Source organism: Daldinia caldariorum, assembly GCF_022478825.1.
Source record: "Daldinia caldariorum strain CBS 122874 unplaced genomic scaffold F4812scaffold_5, whole genome shotgun sequence".
Classification (NCBI taxonomy): domain Eukaryota; kingdom Fungi; phylum Ascomycota; class Sordariomycetes; order Xylariales; family Hypoxylaceae; genus Daldinia; species Daldinia caldariorum.
Genome location: NW_025953041.1, coordinates 1047098 through 1073765, shown reverse-complemented (window position 1 = coordinate 1073765; position 26668 = coordinate 1047098). Strand labels below are relative to the sequence as shown.

Sequence of the window (26668 nt, the reverse complement as noted above, 5' to 3'; positions counted from 1 at the left end):
ATTCATAGTGCAGTCACCAAAAGGAGTCGTATCTGGATTTTGTATAACACCACCGCGCAGGCTCGAAGGGCGTTTTATAAAATATCTTATATACTAATCTTCTGCTCGACTGGTTTACTACATCGGATCGAGTAAGGATGGTGTGGAAGATAGGTGTCTAGTATGGGGAGGTTTTTGATTCTGCTGGGTAATGTAGGTACGTAAAGTTGAATAGGACATGGTTAGTTTATCGATTTTATTTTTTATTTTTTTCGTATGAAGAATAAAAAAAATTACAAAAAGAAGAGAGAACACTATTATGAAATAGAAAATACTTAACAATATCACGGGCAGTAAAAAAGAATCCTAAAAAGAGTTGCAAAAAAAGCTCGGCCCGGGAATTGAACCCAGTACCTACGAAAAACTACTTTGTAAAAGTCGTACTATCGAGTCACGGGCATACCGGTCTAGCATATGACACCACAGTGCAGTTTTCTCTAGCCTCCAGTCACCCAGGGATGCTTCCTTTTTGCGGGGTCGGCCGAAAGGTTTGCATTTATTACCCCTTATATGTTAAAGTTGGTTGGTGTGTACTTTGGTAGATGTACCTTGCTGCCTTTGAGACGGCGATATTCAATTACTGCACCCATGGAACTCGTGCTAATACCTGTTTACTGGACCTACTGGCCGTGCAGCAAGGACTGGCCATGGCGATATTACCTGGCGTTGGATTCAGATAAAAAATAAAATCATACATGTAAAAGCCCCCAACACATCGCCAACCCCCTATACTGCACTTTGAACGGATTATGTAGATTGTTATTCCGCCCCTTAGCTTTTAAGTGACCATTTAGTTGCATCTAATATTCAAATAGTGGTTTCTTGGCCTCTGCGGTTGATTTAAATAATGGTCACAGTACGCTATGTTGTTTATATCTGGAATCGTGAGTTTCAGCCTCAACTACAGCTCGTCACACCAGAGGACAACGCTCTGATCTCTACTTATTATCAATCGATTTATGTGATGTGATACATCTGGATTAATAATTATGATAGTGGTTCCCTTGAGTTCCAAGTCAACTTTGACATGTTTACTATATCGGAGTTTCGGGAATGGCTTGAATACCTAAATGGGGGTTCAACTTCAAGCAACATTTAGATATGCTGTTCGATAATGACTTCGCTTTCAGAGTCTATAATTGATGTATGTGCGAAAATCATGATCGCACTGTACTGCCCTGCGAAGTGTGTTGCGAGCCTTTGGGGGAGATTGTTCAACCAATCTGATTTTAGATCCCATACTATCTTCTGCTTACACCAAGATTTACATACGCCTTCCTTCACTTACAGAACACTTTTTTTTTTTACCTTGTTTAATTTATCAATGCCTGGAAACCACTGCCACTCGTATAACTAACTATAACCCCTAAAGTTGTGGCCGTACAGCAGACGCAATTAGCTCTATACCTAGGTAGTCAATATCAGATTTCCCGCGTATATATGAACTCTAGAGATGGATGGTTGATCGAAATTCTGATCTCGGGCAGGGGCCCCCGAAATCGACAATACGAAAAGTTTGACCCATTTACACCTCCGCCAGGATCGTACGTGTTAGCGTCTCCATAGCCCCATACAGATTCCGCAAGTAACTTACAAGGGGTTTTATATAGGAAATTCCCTAGCATTTACTTGCTAATCTAGAATCTTCAGTCTTGGCCTGTGCGAAGAAAGACGTCTTGAACTCATAACGTATTTTTATCATAGAAATTACTTTGTAAGTTACTTGAATGATAAAGTATGGAACGGTGGAGACGCTAACACGTACGATCCTGGCGGAGGTGTATGAGGGAATGTGCCTAATGTAGATCGGCGAGACGTGGGTCTAAAAAGTCTATTTTTAGACACGGACCGGTCCGTCATAAGATCTACCCCGACTCTTTAGCGTAATTATGGAATTAACTTCAGATCGACGTCAGGCGAACAGATATCTATGTCACAGGAGCATACCTAGGTATCTAGGTATGTACCTTATGCGAACAAGCCTTATATTGATCCCGTCACAGCATTTAAAACGTCGCGCGGACCAGGATAATGCTTCTAAATTCAATTCAACACCACGAGTCTGCGGCTACGGACTATGGATCCCTTGTTCTTGCGCAAAAAAAATCCACTTTAAATCAATACACTTCTGGAAGTCGAGATATTTTGCGGTAAGACGGCAATGAAGCCCACTTTGAAAAGTGGAGTTTGGCGATAATCGCTTACGATGGCGCGTGGGTTTCTCTAAGAACTGACTTGCTTCTAAATGCAAAGCCCACCGTGCGCCTCGCAATGTAAAACAGACCTGATGTGCATTTCTCCGTCCCCGTCAACAACCTCCCTAGCATCGTCATGCCCTCCTCTATCTTTGGTCTTCCATTCTTCCACAAACCCCGAGATTTCGTCTTCGTCTGCGTATGCCGCTAGTGAATGCATTTACACACCTGCGTACCGCAGTAAAGGACGTTATCGGTACGCAGCGACCCGTCGCCGGTGCAAACGGTGTTGTATCTGCTCGTGCACCACTTCGTCGTGTTGGGTGTGCGGCAGTCGAGTCGATAAACGGTGGGTTCTTCAGCCTCGGAACGACGCCGTGGCTGCAGAAAAGCAGCCGTGGACGCGCTGAGGGCGAGGAAGAGCAGGAAGAGGAAGAGGAAGAAGGTCTAGAGGAGGGGACCGGTTAGCATTTTCTTTTGGATGGCTCTGTATAGGTTAGGTTGGGTAGATATCTGCATGTGGAAGATCGTTCGCTACCTTCATGTTTACAAGTAGCTGATTTCTTCAGAATGAACAGCGATGATGTTCTGTTATTATGAATAGTTGAAATGCAACTTCTATACCGTTTTGCAATGTGAGTTATGATTTCGTTTACGTGGGCAAGCGGGGTGACGTGTTAAGTGCGGTTGTTTAGATATACGTGGGTCTCTTGCAGGTCGTACGGGAGAGGTTTGCTAGATAAATTGTGAAGAGGAAAGATTTAAGAAGCTTACAGGTGCAAGAACTCGGCCAAGTTTAACACCGTAAATTCAGAGGGGAAATAAAAGAGACGAAAGTACCTAGTCCTACATACACACAGGCTTATAAGAAGCCGCGTTGGCTTCACCCGTTAACTTAACACGAACCAAACAAGCCCAGTAAGTTTCAAAGAAAATCCTATCTTAGTTTAATCAACCTAACTTGCGGTAGATCCGCTTCGTTTGGACCTTATAGCAGGCCGCTGCCCACCGCCCCTTCCAGAAGGTTGCGTCTCGGTGCCAGAGTCATCTTCCTCGGCCACCGGATGTAGTTCTGATTCGTCATATTCTATCGTTATCTGTTCCTCATCATCATCGACTTCTGCAGACGGGTCGTAATTTCCTAGATCCATCATGTCTTCAGCTCCCTCTCCGTCTTCGTCGTCTGGTTGAGCTGTCCCCACAGGTACTAAGTTATGATTACGTCGGATAGTATCCGCACGACGGAAAAACGGGCTCTCGTGGGTTAATGGCTTCCCGCTACTCAAGAATCCCATGGGTGTGTGTGTAAAGTCCTGTCCACGCCGGCGAGCAGCCAAGTATTCTTGTGTAAATGTGTAAGGCTTGCTTGTGAGGGTTGGCGCGAAATTCTTTGATTTTGATTGTGCTACGTCTGAGGGGATCTGGGAAATTTCCTGCGATTCTTCAGAGTTTTGAGATGTTACTTCGCTGGACTTTTCCAAGGTAGAAGTTGAATACTGCTCAGTAGTGTCTGTTTCTGAGCTGTCAAACTCATCAATCCCAGACTGAGATAAATCTATGCCAAGCATCCTGCAAATACTGTCGTATTCGGAGAATTCGAAGTAAAGTCTTCCGGCAAAGAAGCCAAGCTCAGTAGTGAGCCATTCCGAAGGTAGCCAGTCCGGAGGTAGAGGTGGCATAGAATAGAACCTTAGTTTATTGAAATGCATCATACGCCGAGTAACTGGGGCCGCATATGTTATAAGATGGGTTGAAACCCGTCGTTTTGTCTTTTCCGCTGCCTGGATGATTTCGAGTAAATGCTCCGCTTCCTCGGGTGTGATGATGACGGCTGCTTCTGGGGAAGTCGCATAAAGAATCCACTGCACAGGGCGCTATTTGAAGAGATTAGCAACTTCGATGAAATACTAAAATAGGGAAGTCCTACCAGGAAGTTGTCATTTGCTCCTTCAAAACCCAATCTCACTGTCCGTTCGAATTCGCTTGAAACGAACAATGGAGAAGAGCTGGCTCCATGGTTTACCTTGTATTTCCTGCCAAGCGCCGTTCTTGAAAGAGCCTTCATGATATGGTTAAAACAATCCGAACCGGCAGGAATCCGGGCTGTTCTAGCGAAAGTCTCTAGGTCCCTGTGTAGTCCAGGGAATTTGAGGGGTGTGTAAGGTAAGGGCTTTTTGACTTGGCGCACTGTCTCCACCTCGATCTCAGTCTCGCGTTCCTGTTCAACTTCTTGTAGGGCCGAAGCATGGACAGCTTGGCCACTGTCCTGGAAATTCTTCTTCTGGAACTCGAGTTCCTTCGCAAATCTTGCAATTTTAGCATTAGATTTCGTGGACGTATTTCCTTTTACCCTAGGTTGGATCCCATAGAGTTGCTGCAAGGTTTGCCGTTCCTTATGCTTGATAGCATCAATGAATGCCGTCCTATCCTCGTCATTAACTAGAAAGTTTGGAAAATCTTCTGCTGCTTGCATTCTGTTGCAAAAGTCCGTTCCTTGTGAATAGAACAGGGGCTGTAACTGCTCAATTCCATCACAGGTATTATTGATGAGCCAGCGGATTCTACTGCTATGTCAGTTCTTGAATATCGCGGGGTACAATCTTGGGGTCTATGATAACCAAAGAAGTCGAACTTACACATCGTATGAATCTACCCGTTGACTTTCTTTCTTGCCGCACAGGTCTCGAATGCTTTGGTTGACTTCCGGGGGTGCAAAGAATATAACAGATTGTGTTGTTCCAAGTTGTCGGAGTCTCATAGCAGCTAAGCAATTGAAAATATTAGTCTTACCATTCCTGTTAACTTGGCGCATTAGTGGGCATACCTTGCACAGTATGGTCTTTTGTCTGGCCTAAGCCAAGGGTGAGAGCAGCGCTAGCCCTTGGACCAAATTTGAGGTCTGTACCCCGCGTGTGGGCCTGTGGAAAGTGAGTATTTGGAGAATAGACCCCAAGAGTGGGTGGGATAACTTGTAACGTACCTCATCTAGATATACAAGTACCTCATTAAGGTTGTCTGCGTAGGGCGAAGCAAGCAAGGGCGTCCTAGTATTTTGCTTTGAAAGGATGAATGGACTATCCCCATCGAAATAAAGTGCGGCGGCTGCTCTTCCATCTATCTTGAGCCAGTTTTCGGCCAGTTCCTTATTGGATTGCTCAAGGATTTGAGCTCCGGAATCGATCAGAATACGGATACCATTATCGAATTTTTTAAGCATCTGTAAGAAAGCGATCTCACTGAGGCGCTTCTGATTCTGGTCAGCCATAACAACGTATCTCCTCGAACGTTGCTGTAAGAGGTACGTGAGGACCTCGGCGTTCGTATGCGATAATGCGGGTAAATCATCTTGTCTGATAGTCAGGGGTAAAAGTGATTTGATATCGTTTGTACCTGAAAAATAGAACCCGTTAGCAGGATCATCACAGAAACACGTTTTATGGAGTCATCTAATAACAGCTGTTGAAATAGTGAAGTCTATGTTACTTACCAGAGAAACCAGTGGTAAGGCCTCGTGACTTGCTTAACGACGTATTCTTGGCTGATTTATCAGACTGCACATTGGAGAATAGAGGAATGTCCCAGCCATTTGATTGCAAGCGCACTCTAAACTGTTTCGCATGCGGCGGGAAAACAAAATTGTTCATGAAATAGTCGATTACAGGCACCTTGAATCGAACGCAATTCCAAATTTGACTCATCTGTTGGGAGTCATCAACGTTGATAGAGTGCCAATCTCTTAAGTAATCTGGAAAGTTCTCATCTTCGGTCCATTTATCATACTCGGAAGCAGGATCGTCGGATTTTAAAACAGCTTCGAGAGCCTGGCGAGCTTGTAATGGATGAATACCGCGATAGTAAAAAGCCAAGGCGGTCAATAGTATGGCAACCTATTTAACATTAGTACTTGAAATTTCATTCATAGGAAGCTTTTCTATATATCGGATGCGAAGCGTAAACTAGCGAAAGTAACTCACATCTACATGTCCAAATTCCGATTGCTCACTTGGAACCCCCTTTGCATGGAAGGGAACTGCAACAGGATCTCTAAAGGGATGTAGGCCGTATTGGACCCCGTATCGTTTCTTGAGTGCCATTATGAGGATACGATGCACGAAGAGTCCTCGAAGTAAATATACTGTTTGTCGGATATGTGGACGATCAGGGCATAAATGGCTAATTCGCTCCAGACTAGATGGGCGAACCTTGCCGCCGGAGAGAAATTCTTTGATGGCTAGGCGATCAGCTGCGTTGAGGGTGTCTATTGGTAAGATACCTCGGGTACCGCGACAGACATCAAATTTTAAGCGCTTGATCATTTCTTCCTCTACATCTGGCCGAAGGAAGAAAACGAACGGAAATCCCACGTGCGAACGTCTCACAACTTCGATCGAGTGAGGAAAGCTAATGGCAAGGTCGTATAAATGCATGTCCGTCAGGGCTAAAATCTGCTCAATTACGAGCCAACGATATGGATGACCATCGACAGACATCTGTGAGCCGGAGGGATATATCAATTGCGTTTTCACTGCTAGCGTATGGTCACTTTCGTCGAGCACGTCCCGAGCACAGGATTGTAGCCACCTTTGTACCCGGATCATCATGCTAGCTTCGGGGATTCGCTGATCTAGAACCCGCTGAAGACCGCTCAGCATGAATGACATCTGGTGTTCTGGGAGGCACAGCATCACCCCACGTTTTCTCTGAATGTCGCGATGCAACCTCTGAAACAGCTTAATGTGATCCTCTTTGGTAGGTGTTTTTCGAGAAAATGGTACGTGACTGATCTCTCTACCTACAAGACCGCCTAGTCGCCCGTGGAGTAGTTGCGCTGTTTGATGTAAAAGTGCTTTAGGTACGGACACTCGCACAAGATTCTTGCCATCGGCGAGTAGCGCTGCGACCATCGGAATGATACAAGATGTCTTGCCCTGCCCCATGTTCAGTTGGAGAACGCTATTTTCTTGTGATTCCGGCGCGATTATTGCTAACGCAACCTTGACTTGAGTTTCGCGGATGAGTAGGTTGGACTCAACCTCCAACAACAGCCAGTCAGGATATTCCTCGACCCGCCAGTTACGATGCCCTAGGTTCAATCTCTCTTCTTCATAACGAGCGTTTTCTTTGGAACGCTGATATGACTGCATTCGCATTTTTCTTTGCAAGTGTGTGATTGATAAGGCAAAGTCAAGAAGTTTTTCCTTCATTCCGCTTCCAAACAGGCGCCTAGCGGTCGTTCGAAGCTGTTCTAGAATGGTGATCGGGGTAACTGCAGGCCATAATTGTCCCTGCTGGAGCCACCAAATTTGCCTACTTGAGTAAGCGTCACTGCGTTGCTCTATAGCTAATTTGATCTCCGCGAGGTGAGCTTTGACACTGTCCTGGAAATACGACAGTGAATATTCGTTATATGAAGGAGGGATCGTCTGCGTGCGAAGAGTATAAAATGAATTCAGGCTTTCTTTCAGGTCCCTGGCATACCTCCGCTGAATGGTAGACTTTGATTTGGAAAATGTTTCGATAATTTGGTCCAGTTCGCCCGAAGCTCCAGGGTTTTGACGAGGACCGTAAGAAGGGGCTTCAAGCTGCATTGTATGCCCTCGAAAAGCATTTGGATAACTTTCAGGGCCACGTCTTATTTTGGAAATGGGCATTTTTATCAAGTCGTTTCCCAGTTCAGGAAGTGCGTAGCCCGGTAGTTGGATGGTGTGCGTCATCTCAGATGGTATGAATTCTGCCCTTTGAAATCTCAGGTCCGAATGTCTCTGGCGCAGAATCATCTGAACCTCTTGAAGATGGTTATAGAATTCATGATTATGGTAGAGCCTCTCCCACTCTGGTTTTAGCCCTTCCAAAGCTACAGGAATGTTCACTAAAGCTATGTTGTCGATATCTGCGCTTGGGGCTAGGGAGGGCCACTTCGAGATGAGATTCTTTCCGAGTTTTTCGCAATCCTCTTTTGCTTTCCGAATATGGGCAGTCTTAGCTTGCCAGAGCTTCCTCTGATCCTTACTACTCGCGAATTCTACTAGAGGCGGATCTTCCGGTGGCGGTACTTGAAAGGGCTCGATGAGCTTGACCAAGATTTCAAGCTGTGGTGTTTGGCGCGGTCGGAAACTGCGGTATTCTGCATGGTCCGGCAGAGCCAATGACTGCAGCCCGTCCCAATATGAAAATGCAATCAGGGTTTTGATAAGTGGTATATTGGCATCCGACCGGAATGATATTATGCCCATGAAAAACATGAGTCTGTACTGATCGGGCATCTTTTTAACCATGCCAACTAATGGGCCCCATTCGCGGCGTATATCGATATTAAGACGCTCCTGTAGTGTTATATTCTCCAGTATCTGGTAATAACCCTTTATATGAAGTGATTGTGATAGAGCCAATGGAAGATTTTCCACTGTAGCCATCGTCATAGGTTTATCGCGGATTATGTTGAGTGCCTCGAGTACATTCGAGTACCGTAAGCTTGTAGCATGAGGATTATGTCGGGCCTCATAAACAGTATCTTCAGGACGATCCAACGGTAACTCATAGTTGGAACGCCTCTCATAAAGTCGCCGACGATGCAGACTACGTAAATTTAAGCCGTGATCACCAGATGAAGGTATTTCCGGCATCTCAGACCCCTGAAGATATTCTGTCTTCTGGGGGTAGAAAGCCGCAAGCCTATTAGACTGTGAAATGATCTGAGAAACAAGGATGCGAAATTCATCCCGTTGAATCATGGTAGGTAACATATCATCCCACGTTTCCTTCTTCATAACATTTAGATCCGTGGGGTAATATTCTCGAACTGGTGAAAGACTTGAAATAGAACGAAGAATACAGATAGTAGGGGCAACTATCAAAGGTGACCATGGCTGAGAGATCCCGGAAGTTAAAATCCCCAGAGCACTTTCAACTCCAGTTAGACCAGTAAGAGGATCCGGAAGGATGAAAGATGTGAATGCATGTATCTCTGCCCTTTTGTATACTAATGCGGGCTCGGCCGCGGACTCTATGCGTCCAAGTGTCTTGTTAATCATGAAGCGGAGGTACACGGCCGTCGACAAATTGTGTAGTTGTACGCATACCTGAACGTGGCAGCCCCTTCTTCTTGCCCTCAGAGATCCTAAAGGGACGAGAACGAAGCGCTCCAGAGGGTCCTTCAAGCTGCGACAAACAAGTTTGCTGTCGAATCCATACCATGTGTCAATGGATTGACAGGGATCTATTTCGGCTTGTAGATGCGAGGATTGTAGTAAGTTGTTACTGTTCACAAACCACTTCAATTGCATGCGGGGCATCTCTACTATCAGCGCGTACTTGCCGCTAGGTTGGTAGATGGTCAAATGCATTGCATGCTCAAACCATGCGAATGTCTTTGACACGCGAATGAAGATAGGACTGTAGGGATCTACCAATGTTTCTTTAAATCTCTTGGGTGTAAATCTCGTGCATATGGAAGTCGAAATATCCAATTTCCAATTGTGTTTGTGCTCACGCCAAAAGTTCTTTGACTTTGGTCGGATTTCGAGGATGCCGGAGACAAGGTCACTAGCATTAGTTAGTCCTAAGGCCAAAGCGCACTGAGGAATACAAGGTAGTTCGCAACTCACAGCCAATGAATGCAATTATCAATTAGGTGTGCGGGAAGGTCAAAAGAAGTTCCGTTTCGAAATACTTTTCTTGGGATGAGTTCTAGGACCTGCGAGCCTTTAATGGCGCGGATGATGGTGTCTCGTCCATCATAACCTATGTGAGTATGGTATCCTTCTTTTTTAAAGGCCAACACTGAATTTTGCCGTGCATTAGCTACCTATATAAGGGCAATAAGATGTCCAAGAGCGCCTACCGTGTGTCATTCCAGGACTAGATGATGGAAACTTCATGAGGCTAGTCTGACTTCCAAATAACTCCTCTAGGATAATTGTGCTCTCCGGGTCTGTTGGGAGTCTCTGTAGTCCATTATCGTTAACAGGGCGTATATAAAGTTCATTTATGTCATAGGCACTTACACCAAGTGGTTGACCGTTTACTAGTAAAATACCAAAAAAGTAGTTATAACTAGCCATTTCAACTCCATCGTAGCCAACTAGTTCAACCTGGATCCAGTTGTCAGCTTCGAAGGTGACGTTATATATGTATTTTGACTCTGCCGCGGGCCAAAGAACCTGCAATGTAGTAAGAAGAGCACTTTGTCCGTGTGCCTCGATAGACAGGCGTATTTGATCTTTGAGATCGTACATCATTCGTAAATCTCTAACGAAGGAGTTCTGAACTATTTGTCCAAGGGAGGAAATATCTTCTGGAATATTGTCATAGACAGTTGAGCTGCATTCTAAGAATGTTGAAAGTTCATCCTCGTCGAGGCTTCCAGTCTCTGTCATTTGGAGAGAAGCAAACGTCCTCTTGCAGAGGAGAGCAGCCCAGAGCAAATATGACTGACAATTCTGCGCATTACTAAGGTTACTTGCACAATACATTTCCTTGCGTAACATCCTGATCCATTGGAAGGTAATTTGCCTCGCCTCGAGGAGGAGATCTTGTGCCGTTTTCGCCAAGTGATTCGTATCTATGAAAGGTGCCGTGAACGCGATTATTCTCAACGCTAAAATAATGACAATTTCCATAAGATGGGTTTCACGCCAATTCGTAGCAATGGCTTCTAACCTCGTTTGGAGCTGCTGGATTAATTTTTCGCAGAACGAGGCATCCCGAAATATATAGTGTATAGCTCCCAGAATTGCTTCACCCTCTTCTGAAGGGCCAATCTGGTGTGCTAGGTGGTCAAACAAAAGAACTGTCGTTTCCGTAGAAAGATTGAGGTTCGAAGACCCGAGCTCTGTTAGGAGGGACAACCACCGTCGACGTTTTCCGGATAAGAGGAATTGGAAGGCCATATGTTCGTGAATGCTAAGGCTTGAAGGGCAAGATGAATGGGAAGCAGCGATTTCATAAGAGGTTGGCCCATTACCATAGGAATTAAAACTCTGTGATTGCAGAAGTGATGAAAACGGCGAACCTTTGGGTAACGTCAATTTGCAATGGTGCTCGAACGTTGGATGAATTTCCCTTCTACCCGGCCAAGAACCAGTGGCCGTGTCAAAGTATGCGAATTTAAGGCCGTTTGGAAGGCAGACTTGATCAAGTTCAACTGGAAACCTCTTCTGTTCTCTGTAATGCGTCATGAGGACTAGGTACTTTGTATCAGTAGACGTTACTTTGTTGAAAGAGGTATAAGGTGACTTACAGGACTTGGTTGTCGATGCAAGCGTTATATGCCCTGGAACCTTTTCGTAGAGCTGTAACCCCGAATAGTCTTGTAGACATAGCTTTGGCTTGACTCCTGGCTCCTGTGTTTGTCTTGCGATGCGATACAAGATCGCCCAAGTGGCGTCGCGATATTGCGCAAGAGCTTCGGGACACCTAAGCTCAAAAATCACAACCTTTGCCATGACGGGATTTTCGGGTAATAGTGATTCAAAGGCTTTTATAACCATACGAGATCTACTCTTTTCGAGCTGACATTTTCGGCAGGAAGACAAGTCATGCACTAACTGTAAACCAGCTAGTGGTTGAACATAGATGCAAGTTGAAGACTCGTATTCCCTTGTCAGTTGCTCATATTCAGCACTTAACTCCTTCCATTCCTTTTCTTTCTCCTCTTTCATTTTTAAGGAGGCTAATTGTATCTCGGCGAGCAGATTTCCGAGCGCAGCGGAACCTGGAGATTCGTTAAAGTACCTCTCTGCGAAGCACCCCTTGCACGGGTCGTCAAATAAGGTAGCCCGTGTTTTGGATTGAGAGATGCGATCCTGTATATATGACTCCACCTTTCTTGCCCGAGCCATGTCGGATAGAAGGGGGAATCGAAGCACTTCAATCAACCGCGAAGTAAAGGCCGGGTGAAAGTCGTTCAAAAGAGGAAACATGGAACAGGCCACTTTATCAAGTGACATCCATGTCTCCAATAACGTGAGAAGCATGATACTCTTCTGCTCCACATTGTTTTCGTAGCAACCGCCAATTTGATCGATATAGTCAAGAATGTGTTTATGCAGTTGTCGAACTTGGGTCGAAAGGCTGAGTGACGATGTAGATATATTAGTAGAAACAACATGGAGTTGCTCTTCTTTACTAAAGAGAGCGAAAAGTCTGCTTCCAAAAGCTTGAATGTGTACTTTAGGCTGTTGCGGCGTTGTTCGAGTTGGAGGCGCCATACGTGGAACAGCATCTTGAAATCTTTTCCGAGCGTTAGTCAAATACGAACGACTTGCGACTAGACTCAGGCGCTGCGCCTGTCGAGGTGCTTTCCGGGGTAGTGGCAGGATGGGCCTGATCATATTTAGCTTTTCGTGTTCCCAAGCCGTATTGATCCTTGTTGTTGTAGCACCAATTATTCTCTTAAACCATGGAGTCAGCGCCCTATTCAATAAAAAATATGATTCTTGGACGGCTTGAGGTTGCTCAAGGCTGTCTCGGTCGAGCTTGAAGAGACGGCGACAAAGCTTAGTCTTGAGAAAGGCTTGGTCTTCCAGGGGAATAGTATCTCTGGTGTCGTTAAGTACCATGCTGTGAATTATACACATCATGAACTTAAAATGAATTCTCCCGTGGGCTCCGCCAAGTACCATGGCTAAGTAGCGCGAGATGCCCACTCGAAGAACAAGCCAGTACGGCAGTCTTCGCCAAGGCACGCTACTGAACCAGCAAACATCGTCTCTGACCCTTTTTCGAAGAAGAGTAGGAGAGATGCGTCTTCCGTTCGCCTCAAGGATTGCAGTGAGGAGCGATGTGATCAAGGCTGGATCTGGAGTTCCCCGTTCTTCTGCTACTGCGCGTCCCGCTTTTATACCGTATTCAGAGAACTTCTGGGTATGTTCCACTGAAGCCTGTTCAAGGAAGCCCGAGAGGCTCTCAATGAATGCATCGTTATAAAATACCGAGGAGGGTACCAACACGGCAGTGCCAGGGAATGTCCACGAGAGAGTTTGAGATGCTAGAACGGGTTCGCGTCGGGGAGACGCCTCGAATGCTTCGAAGAGAATGTTGCCATGGAATTCAGGGCTACAAAAACTTTATAAGTATAGAATACAACTACTTCCAGGTAGGTAATCTTGGTGGAAGGGGTAGTGAGAGTGAACTTACTTGACAGGTTTATAGACAAGAAGTCCTGCATTTTGAGCGCCCAGGTGCAGTATAACAAGGTCAGAATCCCGAAGCTGTCTTAGACGTGAGGCAAGTTGGGTTCTTTCCAACTTTCCACCAATATTAATTGTTTTACATGAGAGGAGTGATCGCCTGATTGAATCCCAGGTTTGCCAAAGGGGGCCTTCCATAACATTCTGCATAAGCTTAATGGCAATGACAAGACGATCTAGAATCGCACGTTCGACGTCCTCTGTATTGGATGCCGAACTTTGAGGTAGCTTCGCAGGTAGCGCAATATGATGGAACAAGGCTTTCAGAACCCCAGCTGGGGTTTGGATCTCGTTGACATCCATCGCGGAAGATCTTGAAGTATCGACGTCAAGCCGTGTACCAAAGACAGGAAGGATAATAGCTATGGAAACTCGATGCAAAAAAATCACATTTGAAATTTATTTAAGCCGTGAATGAATTAAGAATGTTGTTTCGATAGCGGGTAGTTATTTTCGTCAACCGGATAGGCGTGAAAATAAATATTGGATATTGGAAGTGTATCGAGGTTGTCTTCACGCCCAACTAAAATACGTTGGGAGAAAACATGGAGAAGAGGACATGGAGAAGAGGACATGAAATCAATAACAGGCTACATTTCGGCAGCGCGTTTGACGTGTGAAATAAGGTTGGTACCTCTCAAACGCAAGCGTGATGCACCGGAGTGAAAGTGAGAATTGAGTTGGCTCTGTTAGTTGATAGATCATTTAGTGGAACCACATGGCGCCTAATCAAATTCAATCATAGCGAATCAATTTCCTTGGCGCTGCTTGTTTGGGCCAAGATGGAAATAGGCAGCCGTCACAAGGCTCTGCAGCTGAAATGCTTGAAAACCTAACGTTTCCATCCCAAGAAGGTGCTACTTACATGTATTGTACCTAACGTAGGTACCCAGTACCTACCTAGGGTACTTAGTTAGACCTTCCAAGATGTACCTAACCAGAGGTTACCTAATGCTGTTGTTGCTAATGGTGGCCGAGGCTAGAGCTTTAGAACCGTCAGCAGCTATCTGATAAGCGAGTACAGACTCGAAGTAAAGTACCTAGGTACTGCTTTGTGTTCGGAATCTTTCTATTTTCAATTGATCAACAGGCATTACTTATCAATAGGTAATATACAAGGTTCTCCCACCCGCGCTGGGACAATATTTTAAATTCGCATCAAAATAAGTATATCTAGCCTAAATATATATGAAGATAGCCAATATATCTACGATGTGTTGGATAAATCTTTGCTTTGATAGGTAGAAGGTACGTCGTATAAGTGGTACTTTACTATATCAAAGGGTAGGTACATGCATTTAAGCCCGGTGTGATATGTGATAGGGTATAAATACCTAACATTAGGTAGGTAGTCTGTTTGTTGGTGATGTCGGGTTGGCGCATTGCAAAATTTCATAGGATAAGAGAAGAGATAAAGACTGGAAATCAGGCGAGATAAAAAAACCTGCGGTCGTAGAAACGGCAAGCTGAATATAATATATGACAGGTAGCTTGATCCGCCTCAGGTAAACAAGTCCCCTCCGGTTTGCCTTATTCTCATTTGCAGAGCAGCAGGCAGAGAAAGTATAGAAGTAGCCAATTAAGTCAACGAAACTTTCTTCTCAGGTACCTACCTGATAACAGGCCTATAATTTACCTAGGTAGGTACCTAGGTACCTGCTGCTTGTTCGCGTCTGCGCAATTTTCCCTCCAAACGATCGAGGGATGAGCGTTAGCGCGAGGTTCAAGGCTCTGTACCCTTGTTGCTAAAGAAGGTAAAGCAATCAATGCTGAACAATATAAATATAAGAAATCAGGACAAAACTGAACTTTAAAGAAGGGGTAACAAGCTTAAATTGTGAAGATTTACTTTTCTTAGGTAGGCTATTCACGCCTCTGGCTCTTATCGGCTCCAGGAAATTTAAATGAGAACTTATCCTTACGTCTAGGTATTTATGATGAATCTCAATGGTTGTTCATCTTGGGAGTTTATATCGCATATTGAAGCCTACGTCTTATCTATACGACACTCAAACTACGGAGGAGAATAATAGGAACTAAAAGCCAGTCCTTAACATAAGCTATACTCTCATGGACTCATAATTTACCGCCTAGACGTGTGGTACCCTTTTTAATCAGTTATGTCTAGGATCGAACGATTTATATAATACGAATTAGATAATGTACCTAACTAAGGAGCAATGACATGTCGCCATTGCGGAGCCACCGAATGTATATATATGGCTGAAGGACTATCTCTCTCAGGAGATTGTCACGGTGTACATCGATTCTGTCACGTAGGATACATGGTTCAATGTCCATTAGGTAGGATACCTAACTTGTTGCTAATATAAATAGATCATCTTACCGTATTATCTTGGTACGGCAGAGCTTTCCGATTCTCTTCTCTTAGCTAGGCCCTGGAACGTGATAGATTCGTACAAGTAAATGTCTCGTACGGATCAACTTTGGCGTGGATACGCAGATTCGTAGATTTGTTTATAGGATCTATAAAATGCTTGAATCCGCCCCGAGTATATTCGTCTGTAAATCCGAAAATGGCATCGGAAAACGCCGGGGTGCTTTCCGGTTGTCAAGTAGCTTGACGGCGTAGTAGTATAGGAGAAAAAAACCCTGCTTGCTTGGATTTGCTATTATGCATATCCATCATCTTCTAATTATGTACCTGACGTATTGTTAATACTGTCTCAATTTAGTCTTTACAGCCTCAAATTCTCATATGAGGAGCTAGAACTTAGCACATCTTAGCATATAACAACTTACTCGTGATACGGTGTGATGTTGGTAGAGAAAGCGAAAAGCGCCACCAACCCTGAAAGCGGCTATTCTCGTGTGGCTACAGCCAATCATTTTCTCAAATATGTCAACTCGGTTTATGTGAGGGGGGGAAAAATAATCCCACGTTTTTTACGAGTTCTACGTAAGCCGTGTTCATCATAGCCAGCGCTGCGGCTCAGCCGTGCCACATGTATCCTGCTAAGACATGATGATCTGATAGCGAGATTAACTCACCCGTCACATCGCATTAAAAACAGTCTTTCCACTCTATAGACTCGTTTACTTTATGTATTATGACGTACTGGTGGCCGAACGCGCGGATAAAGTGTAATTTTCCGCATCGATGGTCACAATGGAGCCCGGACAGTTTTTTTCGAGTTCCGGCTGGCGCTGACCGGGATCCATCCATGCATGGGCAGTTGGGGGCCATTGATTCATAGGGCTGAAGTAGATCCACTTATGTACCTAGGTACCTATGCAGCTATGTAAGACCCAGTACACTTCTGAAAGGCGAGATATTTTGCGGTAAGACGGCATATAAAGCCCACTTTGAAAGGTGGAGTTTAGCGATAATCGCTTACGATGGACCCCCTTGTAAGAAGGCGGGGGCGGAGATCAGGGGCATTGGGTGATCCGAGATTCGGAAACCAGGGGTTAAATACGATAACCGCTAAGACTTCAGTTTAAAGTTCTTACCTAAAGCGATTCGATGTTATAATTATCCCAATAACAGGTACTTAGGTAGGTACCTGTCTTGAGTCCAACATTCCTCATCTATCAAAATACATGTAACTAGGTACCTAATTGTAGCATGAAAAAAATTGACAAAACGTTTATTGCTGTCTTAGGTACCTAAGGTAGGTACTCAAGCTATCTATCACAAATAATGACAAGCACTACGTCCCCTCCATGCTAATATAGAATGATTCTTGTGCTCCATAACTCCTATCTTCCGTCATAACCACAGTAAGTATTAGCCCATAAAATAACCAAGTGCTATGCTTCAACTTCAAACTAGCATAATATTCTTAGATGTGATGTAGATCGCCTTAACCGGGAATTTGGCTTTGATAGCATCGACAACGTGATCATTCGCAACGTCCATAACGGGTAGTCTGCTGCTTGATGACCGACTCGCAAATCGAATCGCAGTGGTAGGGAAGCTTATGTGCCGCCCATCGCTGGAGTTTATATTTTCTTCTGGGACGTTGATTCTCTGCCTCATCTTCCCAGACCTCAGATCAACTTCAGCAATGAACTTTTCTATGGTCCTTTCCCCACTCCTTCTCCCCTGTGCAAGCTCGAAGTTGGTGACTGTTCTGGACTTGAGGTCGACCCAAATAGCCCCTCCGGTAACATAAACGTAGAGGTAGCTACAAGATGTATCTAGCTCTATGCAATGTGGTCCTGCGTAAGGGCTGATATCGATCGAGGCAGTAATGTCGCCGGTTGAGATATCAAAAATGTGGATTTCGCTAAAGAATTCGATAGGTGCAAAGTTGTTACCCTGTCGATGCCGCTGACTGATGTATACTTTGGGGATGAATATTAGTACTTATTTGGTCACATTTATGATTCCGTAAATTCTAGAATTGGCCGAGGGCAGCGAAGGGGTAAAATTAAATTTACCACTTACGAAGATTTCGAGTCCAATCGTGGACTATTTCCTGGGGCTCCGCTAAAATATCATCAAGAATGTAAACTCGATACGAAACTGCAATGTCTGGAAAGGTGCATGGTTGGACCTCCGAGCGACTCATTTTAGAATTAGTCTTGGGATGCGACAAGACTTTTCTAGCTTTATTGTTTGCGTCGGAGAAACCTCGAGGGCGGTTTGAATAAGGAGGTGCTTGGACGACTCGGATGCCTTGTTAAACATCTTGCAGCAGTGCCATTTTGGCGGGCGTGTTTGAGCAACTTATAAGACTCAGAATTTGTTCCTCTAGAAGGCCTCCAGCATGCCTGTCCTCGTGTTGGTCAGAGGAGGAGTTTTCTGGAGAAAATGATGAGCCACTCCATTGACTTCGCAGAGACAATTTTCTTTCACCTTCGTTCACACCACCAAAGACTGAGAGAAGAATATGAAGGAATCCACCTGCTACGCCATCTGGAGTTCCTATCATAGGACATCCCGGCCGAAGTTAAGCATTGCGGCTAAGGCGTATTATCCTGCTTCCTGCCACGTGCCTAGCCGCCATTTTCCAGAACACCGGTAAGGGCTTCTCACCCTGGTGATCATGGCTCTTGGAACTAGGTAGTTGGGTACCAGCCTCATGCTACTAAGCCCGCCAATCATTACCCTGCAAGTTTATGCACCTCGTAATTGGTAACCAATCAAAACATCCTTAGAACGAACGCTGCCTCAAAACGGGAACAAAGTCGTCGAGTGGGCTGGTAGGATTCGGACGGGTTTAAAACAGGATCCGTATTAACACCATTTAAAGCATAGAAACACGGAGTTGGGAACTTAGGTTTAAAAATCCCACCTCGTTAGAAGGGGCCGTTGACAAATACCTTGGAAAAGCCATCAGCCCCATTGTTTACCTTGTACGAACAACATGAAAATAAAATAGATTAGGTAGATAGATTACGTTGGATCCGGAGTAAAATAATCTAAAATATTACGGATATTTAATTGCTTGTCACCTTTTTTCTGGTTTAACGTTAAGACTTTTGAATGTATGCACTTGTGTACCTAGGTACCTAGATATAGTTAAGATATTTCGCCTCGCTCAAATATATAGCGGTTAAGTGTTGAGTATACGACTTTCCTCAGATGATCATTCCTCATAGGCGGGAGAAGAAGCCGATATGGTTCACAATCGTAGTTCATACCTTAGGTACCTAAGGTACCTTAACCGTACCTGACCTAACCTACCACCTCTGACACACCAAGGAATGTGATACTACCTAATCTAGGAAGTATTTTTGGGAACATATTTCCACGTCTGTAGTAACGAAGCTTCGTAAGCCTTTATACCAAGTAATATTTTATACATAGGTACATACCTCCTACTATTCTTCCAATGATGAGGATCCACATAACAGGTAGATGATTGTTGTCTTAGATAAAGTATAAGGTAGAAAGCTCTGAGTAGAGAGGTCTTTAAGTGCCTACCCATTATTAACCTATATAGGGGCGGTAAATATGTTACATACCTCATCTAGACTAGGTACATGTAAATGATATAGTGCTTCTTATCCTAGGATTTTATATTAAGATTTCAAATGATGAGGTGCCATGCAGGTCCCTAAGGCGAGCTATCTAGAAGTCATCTATTCGTTGGATGCCCAACACAAGATAAAGCACTTACGATATACACTAGGACATTCGGTACCTAATGGATTGCATGGTTTGTGCACCCAGGTACGTCGTCACATGGGTAGGTACCTATTTAAGCCTACACCAGTGTGGAAATCTTAACCTTGAGGCATATAATGCGTGCTTGCCTTACGTTTTCAAGTTGAGATAGATCAGGTAGGGGCAGGCAGCTCAAAAACAAGGCAGGTACGCGATATAAACAAACCCATGCCTTCCTATACTTAGGTACCTATAGGTGTAGGTACCTAACCTAAAGGACCCAGTTTGTTGCCTGCTACCTCTTGACCAACTCCATTTCCGTCCGGAATTTTTCGATTGCCATAATATCTAAATCAACTCCTCGAGGCGCTCGTCCGCTTTCTGGACTTTCTTTAATCTTTATTTCAATCGCCGCCCTGCCCTTTGTCTCTATTTCTACTTATCCATTATTGTCTTCCAGGTACTTGAGGCATATTCTATATGCAATCCGGAGTACGCTACTTCATTACTTCTCATTTAACACCCAAGCATTCACCAACAACCTTCCGATGATTTTCATCTCGATTCACATGAACGTCTTGATGGTGAACTAGACGATTCGACATGGCGCCTTCTAAAGAGTAAGTCCTATCATCCGGAAGAGTCGACCTTCATTCTTTCCTAATGACAAACTGGATTCTAACTTGCTGAAGGCGGCATTTGGGGCAGTGCCGCTTTATTAACCACCCAGGCGGCTGCAAACAGGGTGCTTTCTGTAAATTCTCACACAATACACAAGGCTCTCCGAGTATCGAAAAACCAACGACATCGACTGAAGCCAACCGGTCGACCACTAAAGATGTAAGCAATGAAGGCTATTTCTACAAGTGGAAGAGAATGGCCAAGAAAGGTTCTGGGAATCAACCGTTATCCTTAGGCTTCAAATTGCCTCAATACTTTCAGATGGCCCGCGACCTAGTCCGATGTGACCTCGATGTTCTTCAAAAGACGGTAACTGAACTTGCGACGGACTCGGGAGCCTTAGCAGTGCGCGAGATGATTGACGAACGTATCCCACTTTGCGATACCGATATCAAACGCATAACCCTTTGGCGTACTTGCATTCTGCCATTCTTTGAAATACTCACCGAGCCACGGGTGAGCCGTTCGGTTATCTTGGAAGTTTACACCGGGACAATCTATAATGTTATTTTTGGTCCCAACGGGTTTCGAATGGAAATTCTCTTCAACTTTTTGGTCGAACTGGCCTTAAAATGGGAGTCACCTCTCACCCAAGACGATGACAAATCCAAAGCTCAGTTCCTAGAGCTTGAGTGTGCAATCTTCGCTAAGATGATTAGCTATAACTCTCAAGCTCTCATCAGCGAGAAAGTCCCACCAATTCTTAGTCGAATACTAGAACTCGTAAATGATGTTGATCAGAGCGAGCATAACTTTTGGACCTTACAAGCGAGACATTACCTTGAGTATATTGAGCGCCGTATCGGCGTTATCAAAGAACTCTCCCAAGATGATGTCCACAAACCCCAAATACTTAGTCATACGAAGTTCGAATTGAGTCGTGACCTTCCTGGAAGCTTATCTACTGAAGGCCCACGTCATGACAATGACCATGAGGACATAACTAAGATCCGGATCCTACCAACCTTGTCAGAGATCATGTCCACTCGAGCAGATTACAGGCCACCCCAAGACCCTTCACAGCTACACTTACCAGGAATTCAAGGGTTGATTGATCGTCATTTTCGACTGCTCCGAGAAGATATGGTTGGGCAGTTGAAAGATTGTATTGCTGAAGAGTTGTGCATTCTTGACCATCCTGAGAGCAAAGCTACTGCCAATTCACAAAATCATATTCGGACGAACTCCTACAATATCGCAGAGATCATGAATATCAAATGCACCCGCCGTTGTGAATTGGAATTCCATTTAAAAATTGACCAGCCTTCTGCTGCAGGCAATTTGAGTGCTGAAGCTCGAGCAGATTGGTGGAACCTATCAAAGCGCTTGGAAATAGGCGCTCTTGTGTGTCTCCTGGAGGAGAATACTGTAGTCTTTTGTGTTGTAGCTGAATCTACATCGAGGCCTGATCCATCTCGCCAACGTATACCAAAGGAAGACAAGGATGGAAATGCCGTAAAAAAGAATCTGTACAGCAATAAGGATTTCGCATACGTGAATCTCAATTTAGCAGAACCGAACGAGATGGATTTAAAGATTATGTTATCTGCAACGCAGTCACATGAACCCGCCAGGAGATCATTGGTTGAGTTCCCTGGCATCTTGTTGCCCTCCTTCAAGCCTACTCTATCAGCCCTCCAACAAATATTTCAGACTTTGGATCTTCCATTCGCCGAGCTCCTCGCGCCAAGTTCTGATGGGCCCACAGAACTTAACATTCCACCTCCCTTATATGCGTCGAAACCTGGGTTTTATTTTAACTTGGGCTGCCTTACATATGACGGAAATGAACTGAAGTTCTCAACGAAGGATACGGTGGATTCAGAGGAACTTTGCAGCAGATCAAGCCTCGACGAAGGCCAAGCTACTGCCATTCTGAACACCTTAAAAAGAAGCCTAGCACTTATTCAAGGACCTCCAGGTACAGGAAAAAGTTATACTGGCGAGGTAAGTCAATACATTTCCCTTAACAACATCTGGATTCGATCTAAAAATAGCTTAAAAACGGAAACTTGGAAAGTATATCTAGGTCAATTAGCTAATTCATTCAAAGGCAATTATCAAGGCCCTTCTAGCGAACAAAGAACAGGCTAGCATAGGACCAATCCTCTGTGTTTGTTACACCAACCATGCATTGGACCAACTTCTTGAGCATCTTGTTCACAGAGGAATAAAACAAGTTATCCGTATTGGTTCAAGATCCAAATCATCAGTCCTTACAAACCTAAATCTACGTAATGTAGGAAAGGATATGGAACGTACAAAATCGGAGAGGAATGCTTCATGGAAGTCGGGTTCAGCCTTAAAAGAAGTCGGAGACGAAATGAAAGCTTTTTTAACCAAACTCAAAGCGTCGGCAATTCATAGCAAGGTCAAGGAATATCTCAAGGCAAACGAAATACCGTTTTATAACGCGATATTTGGTATAGAAGAGGACGACTGGACCAAAGTTGCCAACAAGGAGGACCTAGCCTACTTCATGGACTGGGTTAATAAAGGTTCCGTATCGAAAGAACCAGTTGGAGATATTGATGCACTGAAACAGAAAGATCCAACACTTTTGAGTCAACAGGAAAGATTTGCTCTTTGCACTGCGTGGGGCTCTGAAGTAGCTACCAACATACAAGATGAATTTGTCTCTCTTCACGATGAATATCAAGAGGCTAAGATAAAGCATGATACCGTGTCCCGTGAGGTTGACCTTCGTGTTTTACAAGAAGCTGATATAATCGGTGTTACGACTACTGGCCTAGCCAGAAACTTGGACATTCTTCGAAAGCTTGATAGTAAAGTGCTACTTTGCGAGGAAGCCGGTGAAGTCCTAGAGAGTCATATTCTCACGGCGTTGCTTCCCTCTGTGGAGCACGCTATTCTTATTGGGGATCATCTTCAACTCCGTCCTAAAATTTCGGATTATGAGCTTTCCATTGCAAATCCTCGTGGTCAGCAATATTCACTAGATGTGTCACTTTTTGAGAGACTCGTCCAACCGATCCGACCAACAGACTTGAAACTACCATTCGATATGCTCGAAATACAACGGAGGATGCATCCGTCAATATCTAGTTTGATAAAAAACACCATATATGATACTCTTAAAGACGCCGAGAAAGTCAACGATTATCCCGAAGTAGTCGGCATGGGGAAACGATTGTTTTGGTTCGATCATGAGAAACCTGAAGCACGATCGGATCCCAACTTTCCTACGAGTACTTCTCGGACAAACGATTTTGAGATCGAAATGGTTTCCGCCCTCGCCTCTCATCTTGTCCGCCAAGGCGCGTACGGGCGTGATGATATTGCTATTTTAACGCCCTATCTCGGACAATTGCACAAGCTAAGAAAGAGGTTGCAGGGCTCATTCGAACTTGTGGTTGAGGCTCGGGACCTTGAAAGTCTTGAGAAAGAAGGTTTGGACATCTCATTAGAGGTACATAAAGAACCGTTGGGGAAATATATACGGCTAGCGACGATTGATAACTTCCAGGGCGAAGAAGCGAAAATTGTCATCATTTCCCTAGTGCGAAGTAATTTGGAACGGCAATGCGGGTTTTTGAAAACTTCAAACAGGATAAATGTACTCCTTTCAAGAGCACAACATGGGATGTATATTGTTGGGAACTCTAGCACCTACGGCGAGGTTGAAATGTGGGCAAAGGTCATTTCCATGCTAAGCGAAACTCAAAGTATCGGGAACAAGCTACCCCTTCAATGCCCGAGACACAAGGATACACCCATTGAAATATCAGGACCCGATGATTTCGTACGCCTATCGCCAGAAGCTGGATGCAATCTTCAATGCTTAGCAGAACTTGACTGTGGTCATCTCTGCCGGAGTAAATGTCACGCAGATCTCCTACATAAAGCAGTGAAATGCCTGGAACCCTGCCCTAGGCTAAAGCCCTGTGGTCATGGCTGTCCTAGACTCTGCGGAGACGATTGTGAGGAGATATGTTCCACTGTACTTGAGGGAAAAAGCATTTTCCTTCCTTGTAGTCATATCTTAACATCGCCTCGATGCTGGCAAGTTCAGAACCTGCATGAAGTTCGATGTCTCACTCGCGTGGAGAAGATTGTCCCGGTTTGCAACCATAATGTTAATGTTGCCTGTTATGAAGATGTAACTGATGATAGTTTTGTTTGTCCAGCACGATGTGGCCAGCCTCTCCCATGTGGACACACCTGTCAAGACGCTTGCAGATTTTGCAGCACTCGTGGCGGGGCGCATCCACCATGCGCATCGATATGTGGTCGGAGCTACAGTAACTGTAAGCACTCATGCGGAAATCAATGTCATCCGGATAAAAAGTGTGTCCCTTGCGTTATGCCCTGCGATAAAGGGTGTGCCCACACGGCATGCACTCATCTATGCTCAGAGCCTTGCACTCTCTGCACTTTGACATGCTCATCAGCCTGCGTGCACAGTCAATGTTCTATGCCGTAAGTTCGCCGCTACATGTGGTCGGTGATATATTTACTAACTATCTTGATAGCTGTTCTGCACCATGCAACTGGATTCCTTGTTCAAAGCGCTGTGAACAGCAACTACCTTGCGGACATCAATGTAGGTAACAAGTTCCTAATGTATCCTTTATATGATACTCGCGAAGGCTAACTTTGGTATCTAGGTCCGTCTGTTTGTGGTGAGACCTGCCCAGACGTGAAATACTGTCAAATTTGTGCATCTGAAGAAATCAAAACCGCCGTGGTCGATATATATCCAGCAGCTGAACTCCGTGAATATCGTAAGGTTGACCTAGCGATAGAACCGTGCCTTTTTCTGGACTGCGGACACGTATTTGCTATATCAGGTATGGATATATTTATGGGAATGGCCCAATATCCCGATAATACTAGTCGTGATCTTATTGATATCCATGATTCTGTTGGGCCTTTAGCAGGTACTACCAGATCCTGTCCACAGTGCAGAGGCAGTTTGAGAAGTATCTCAAGGTACGGGACGGTCGTTCGTCAGATGATATTGGCTGAGTCAACTAAAAAACTCGTTATTTGGTCACACACGAAGGCATTGGAACTCGAGCGACAGCTTATTGATGAACAAGAGAAACTTGCCAGATTTGAGAGATCTGACCGCCTTCAGGAGTCAGTTAGCAGAGCAAGCAACGGATTCTATGTCAGTGGAAATCCCATTGACCAATTACTTGCTATCGATGATTGGGTTGGCCAGGACAGATACAAGACAATTGTTCACCTTTATTTTACTATTTTCGAACACCTGGGCCGCGTTACTGCTCTGGAGCAGTCTTACTTTAAGGTGTATGATCTCGTGCGACGCACTAATCAGAATGAAGGTTCTATGAATAAGCCGGACCTGGATATCCGCACACGCGCCCAACTCACAGCTAGAATTGTCCTATTTCGGTGTTACCTGTTAGTGATGAGCGACTTTGTCTATTTGAGAAACTCGACTGAATGCCGCACATCCGTAAACTTCAACCTCGGCAAAGCAATCGACGAATGCAAGGGGCTAGTTAAGCTAGCACAGGAGGCAAAATATGTTCGACAAGAGGCCGAAGGCCATATCCTTTACTCGAAACTAATTGCAATAGCTCGTCGTGCGAACAATACGGTGAAGTCTGACTATACGGGCGGAGATGAACATAGTATCGAAAAGGCCCGCAGCCATCTTTCCAAGGCAAGGGCTCTTATTCTTGACTTGCCATCGGCTGCACATCTCCGAGGTGAGATTCAAGCTATAAGAGAAATGGTAGTTGGCGGAGCTTTCTTTCGCGATGTTGCAGTGGAAGAGAAGCGTGTGATCTGGAAGGCAATGGCTGAGGAAGTAAAGGAAAATGGTCACTGGTATGTATGCGTCTGGGGCCACCCGTTTACGCTGCTCGATAACGAGTTGTTGGTCGAACCTATCAAGTGCACAGAATGTGGTGCGTACGCCAAGAAATTTGAGAAATGTCCGGGATATGCCTAATAAGAAAACAACAAAGACACGTTCAGTGGCATGGCGGTGGTGACCTTGAACTTGGTACACTGAGCAGTGTACTGGTAGACGTCAAACATGTTTCTGAGGTTTAGTTATTTTACGACGCCTAAGTGTATCGATACCATCCTTCGTAGTATGCTAAGAACCTGGGGCTAACGCAAAGACTTGCGCTATTCAAAGTTGAACTGAGCTGTATATAGACGACCGACAATTTCTAGCTAGGTATAGCTGTTCGTAATTCGAAACTCTTACTTGTGGTTCGCCTTTAGTTAATACAGACTTATCTGAAAATTTCTCCTTTCAACCCTTAATTGATTATGAGTGATTCGTAAAATTGTGCCTTGTAAGGTACCTGGTATGGACACGACATCGGCATCTAAAATAGGGGAAAATATGTACACATGTACTATCGATAAGCCACAATTGAATTATACACACCAAACCAACATGAAGCTAACACTGAATAGGACTAAAAGGTAAGATGTGGCTAAGCAAACTTGGCGCAACCTTAACTCTACATAAGTAC

At 44.6% G+C, this 26668-nt stretch overlaps 3 protein-coding genes across 3 annotated transcripts; 1 reads left to right on the top strand and 2 right to left on the bottom strand.

The window, feature by feature from the left end:
- Window positions 1-2917: 2917 nt before the first annotated feature.
- On the bottom strand, window positions 2918-13836 carry F4812DRAFT_328213 (uncharacterized protein). The gene is made up of 12 exons (XM_047931541.1): window positions 13371-13836; window positions 11473-13289; window positions 10238-11415; window positions 10075-10177; window positions 9839-10013; window positions 6209-9776; window positions 5722-6121; window positions 5215-5624; window positions 5059-5152; window positions 4871-4997; window positions 4162-4795; window positions 2918-4108 (listed from the first exon to the last, which is right to left on the bottom strand). The coding sequence occupies exons 1-12, from the start codon at window positions 13724-13726 to the stop codon at window positions 3191-3193; spliced, it is 9780 nt and encodes a 3259-aa protein (XP_047791722.1). The 5' UTR covers window positions 13727-13836; the 3' UTR covers window positions 2918-3190.
- Window positions 13837-17074: 3238 nt separating this feature from the next.
- On the bottom strand, window positions 17075-18423 carry F4812DRAFT_422923 (uncharacterized protein). The gene is made up of 2 exons (XM_047933715.1): window positions 17838-18423; window positions 17075-17734 (listed from the first exon to the last, which is right to left on the bottom strand). The coding sequence occupies exons 1-2, from the start codon at window positions 17959-17961 to the stop codon at window positions 17211-17213; spliced, it is 648 nt and encodes a 215-aa protein (XP_047791721.1). The 5' UTR covers window positions 17962-18423; the 3' UTR covers window positions 17075-17210.
- Window positions 18424-20073: 1650 nt separating this feature from the next.
- F4812DRAFT_470373 (P-loop containing nucleoside triphosphate hydrolase protein) lies at window positions 20074-26464 on the top strand. Its single transcript, XM_047938975.1, has 5 exons — window positions 20074-20122; window positions 20195-22130; window positions 22237-24623; window positions 24677-24747; window positions 24812-26464. The coding sequence occupies exons 1-5, from the start codon at window positions 20106-20108 to the stop codon at window positions 26128-26130; spliced, it is 5730 nt and encodes a 1909-aa protein (XP_047791720.1). The 5' UTR covers window positions 20074-20105; the 3' UTR covers window positions 26131-26464.
- Window positions 26465-26668: the final 204 nt, after the last annotated feature.

What these genes read in the sequence shown, in the direction of transcription:
- F4812DRAFT_328213 (XM_047931541.1), bottom strand. Translation starts at nt 13,726, where the DNA reads ATGGATGTCAACGAGATCCAAACCCCAGCTGGGGTTCTGAAAGCCTTG. An exon ending in CCTTACCACTGGTTTCTCTG is followed by an intron (nt 5,625 to 5,721) that starts GTAAGTAACATA and finishes TCTATTTTTCAG; the next exon opens with GTACAAACGATATCAAATCA. An exon ending in AAAAGACCATACTGTGCAAG is followed by an intron (nt 4,998 to 5,058) that starts GTATGCCCACTA and finishes TCAATTGCTTAG; the next exon opens with CTGCTATGAGACTCCGACAA.
- F4812DRAFT_422923 (XM_047933715.1), bottom strand. Translation starts at nt 17,961, where the DNA reads ATGAGTCGCTCGGAGGTCCAACCATGCACCTTTCCAGACATTGCAGTT. An exon ending in CGATTGGACTCGAAATCTTC is followed by an intron (nt 17,735 to 17,837) that starts GTAAGTGGTAAA and finishes TCATCCCCAAAG; the next exon opens with TATACATCAGTCAGCGGCAT.
- F4812DRAFT_470373 (XM_047938975.1), top strand. An exon ending in GAAAAAGTTATACTGGCGAG is followed by an intron (nt 22,131 to 22,236) that starts GTAAGTCAATAC and finishes ATTCATTCAAAG; the next exon opens with GCAATTATCAAGGCCCTTCT. An exon ending in CACAGTCAATGTTCTATGCC is followed by an intron (nt 24,624 to 24,676) that starts GTAAGTTCGCCG and finishes CTATCTTGATAG; the next exon opens with CTGTTCTGCACCATGCAACT.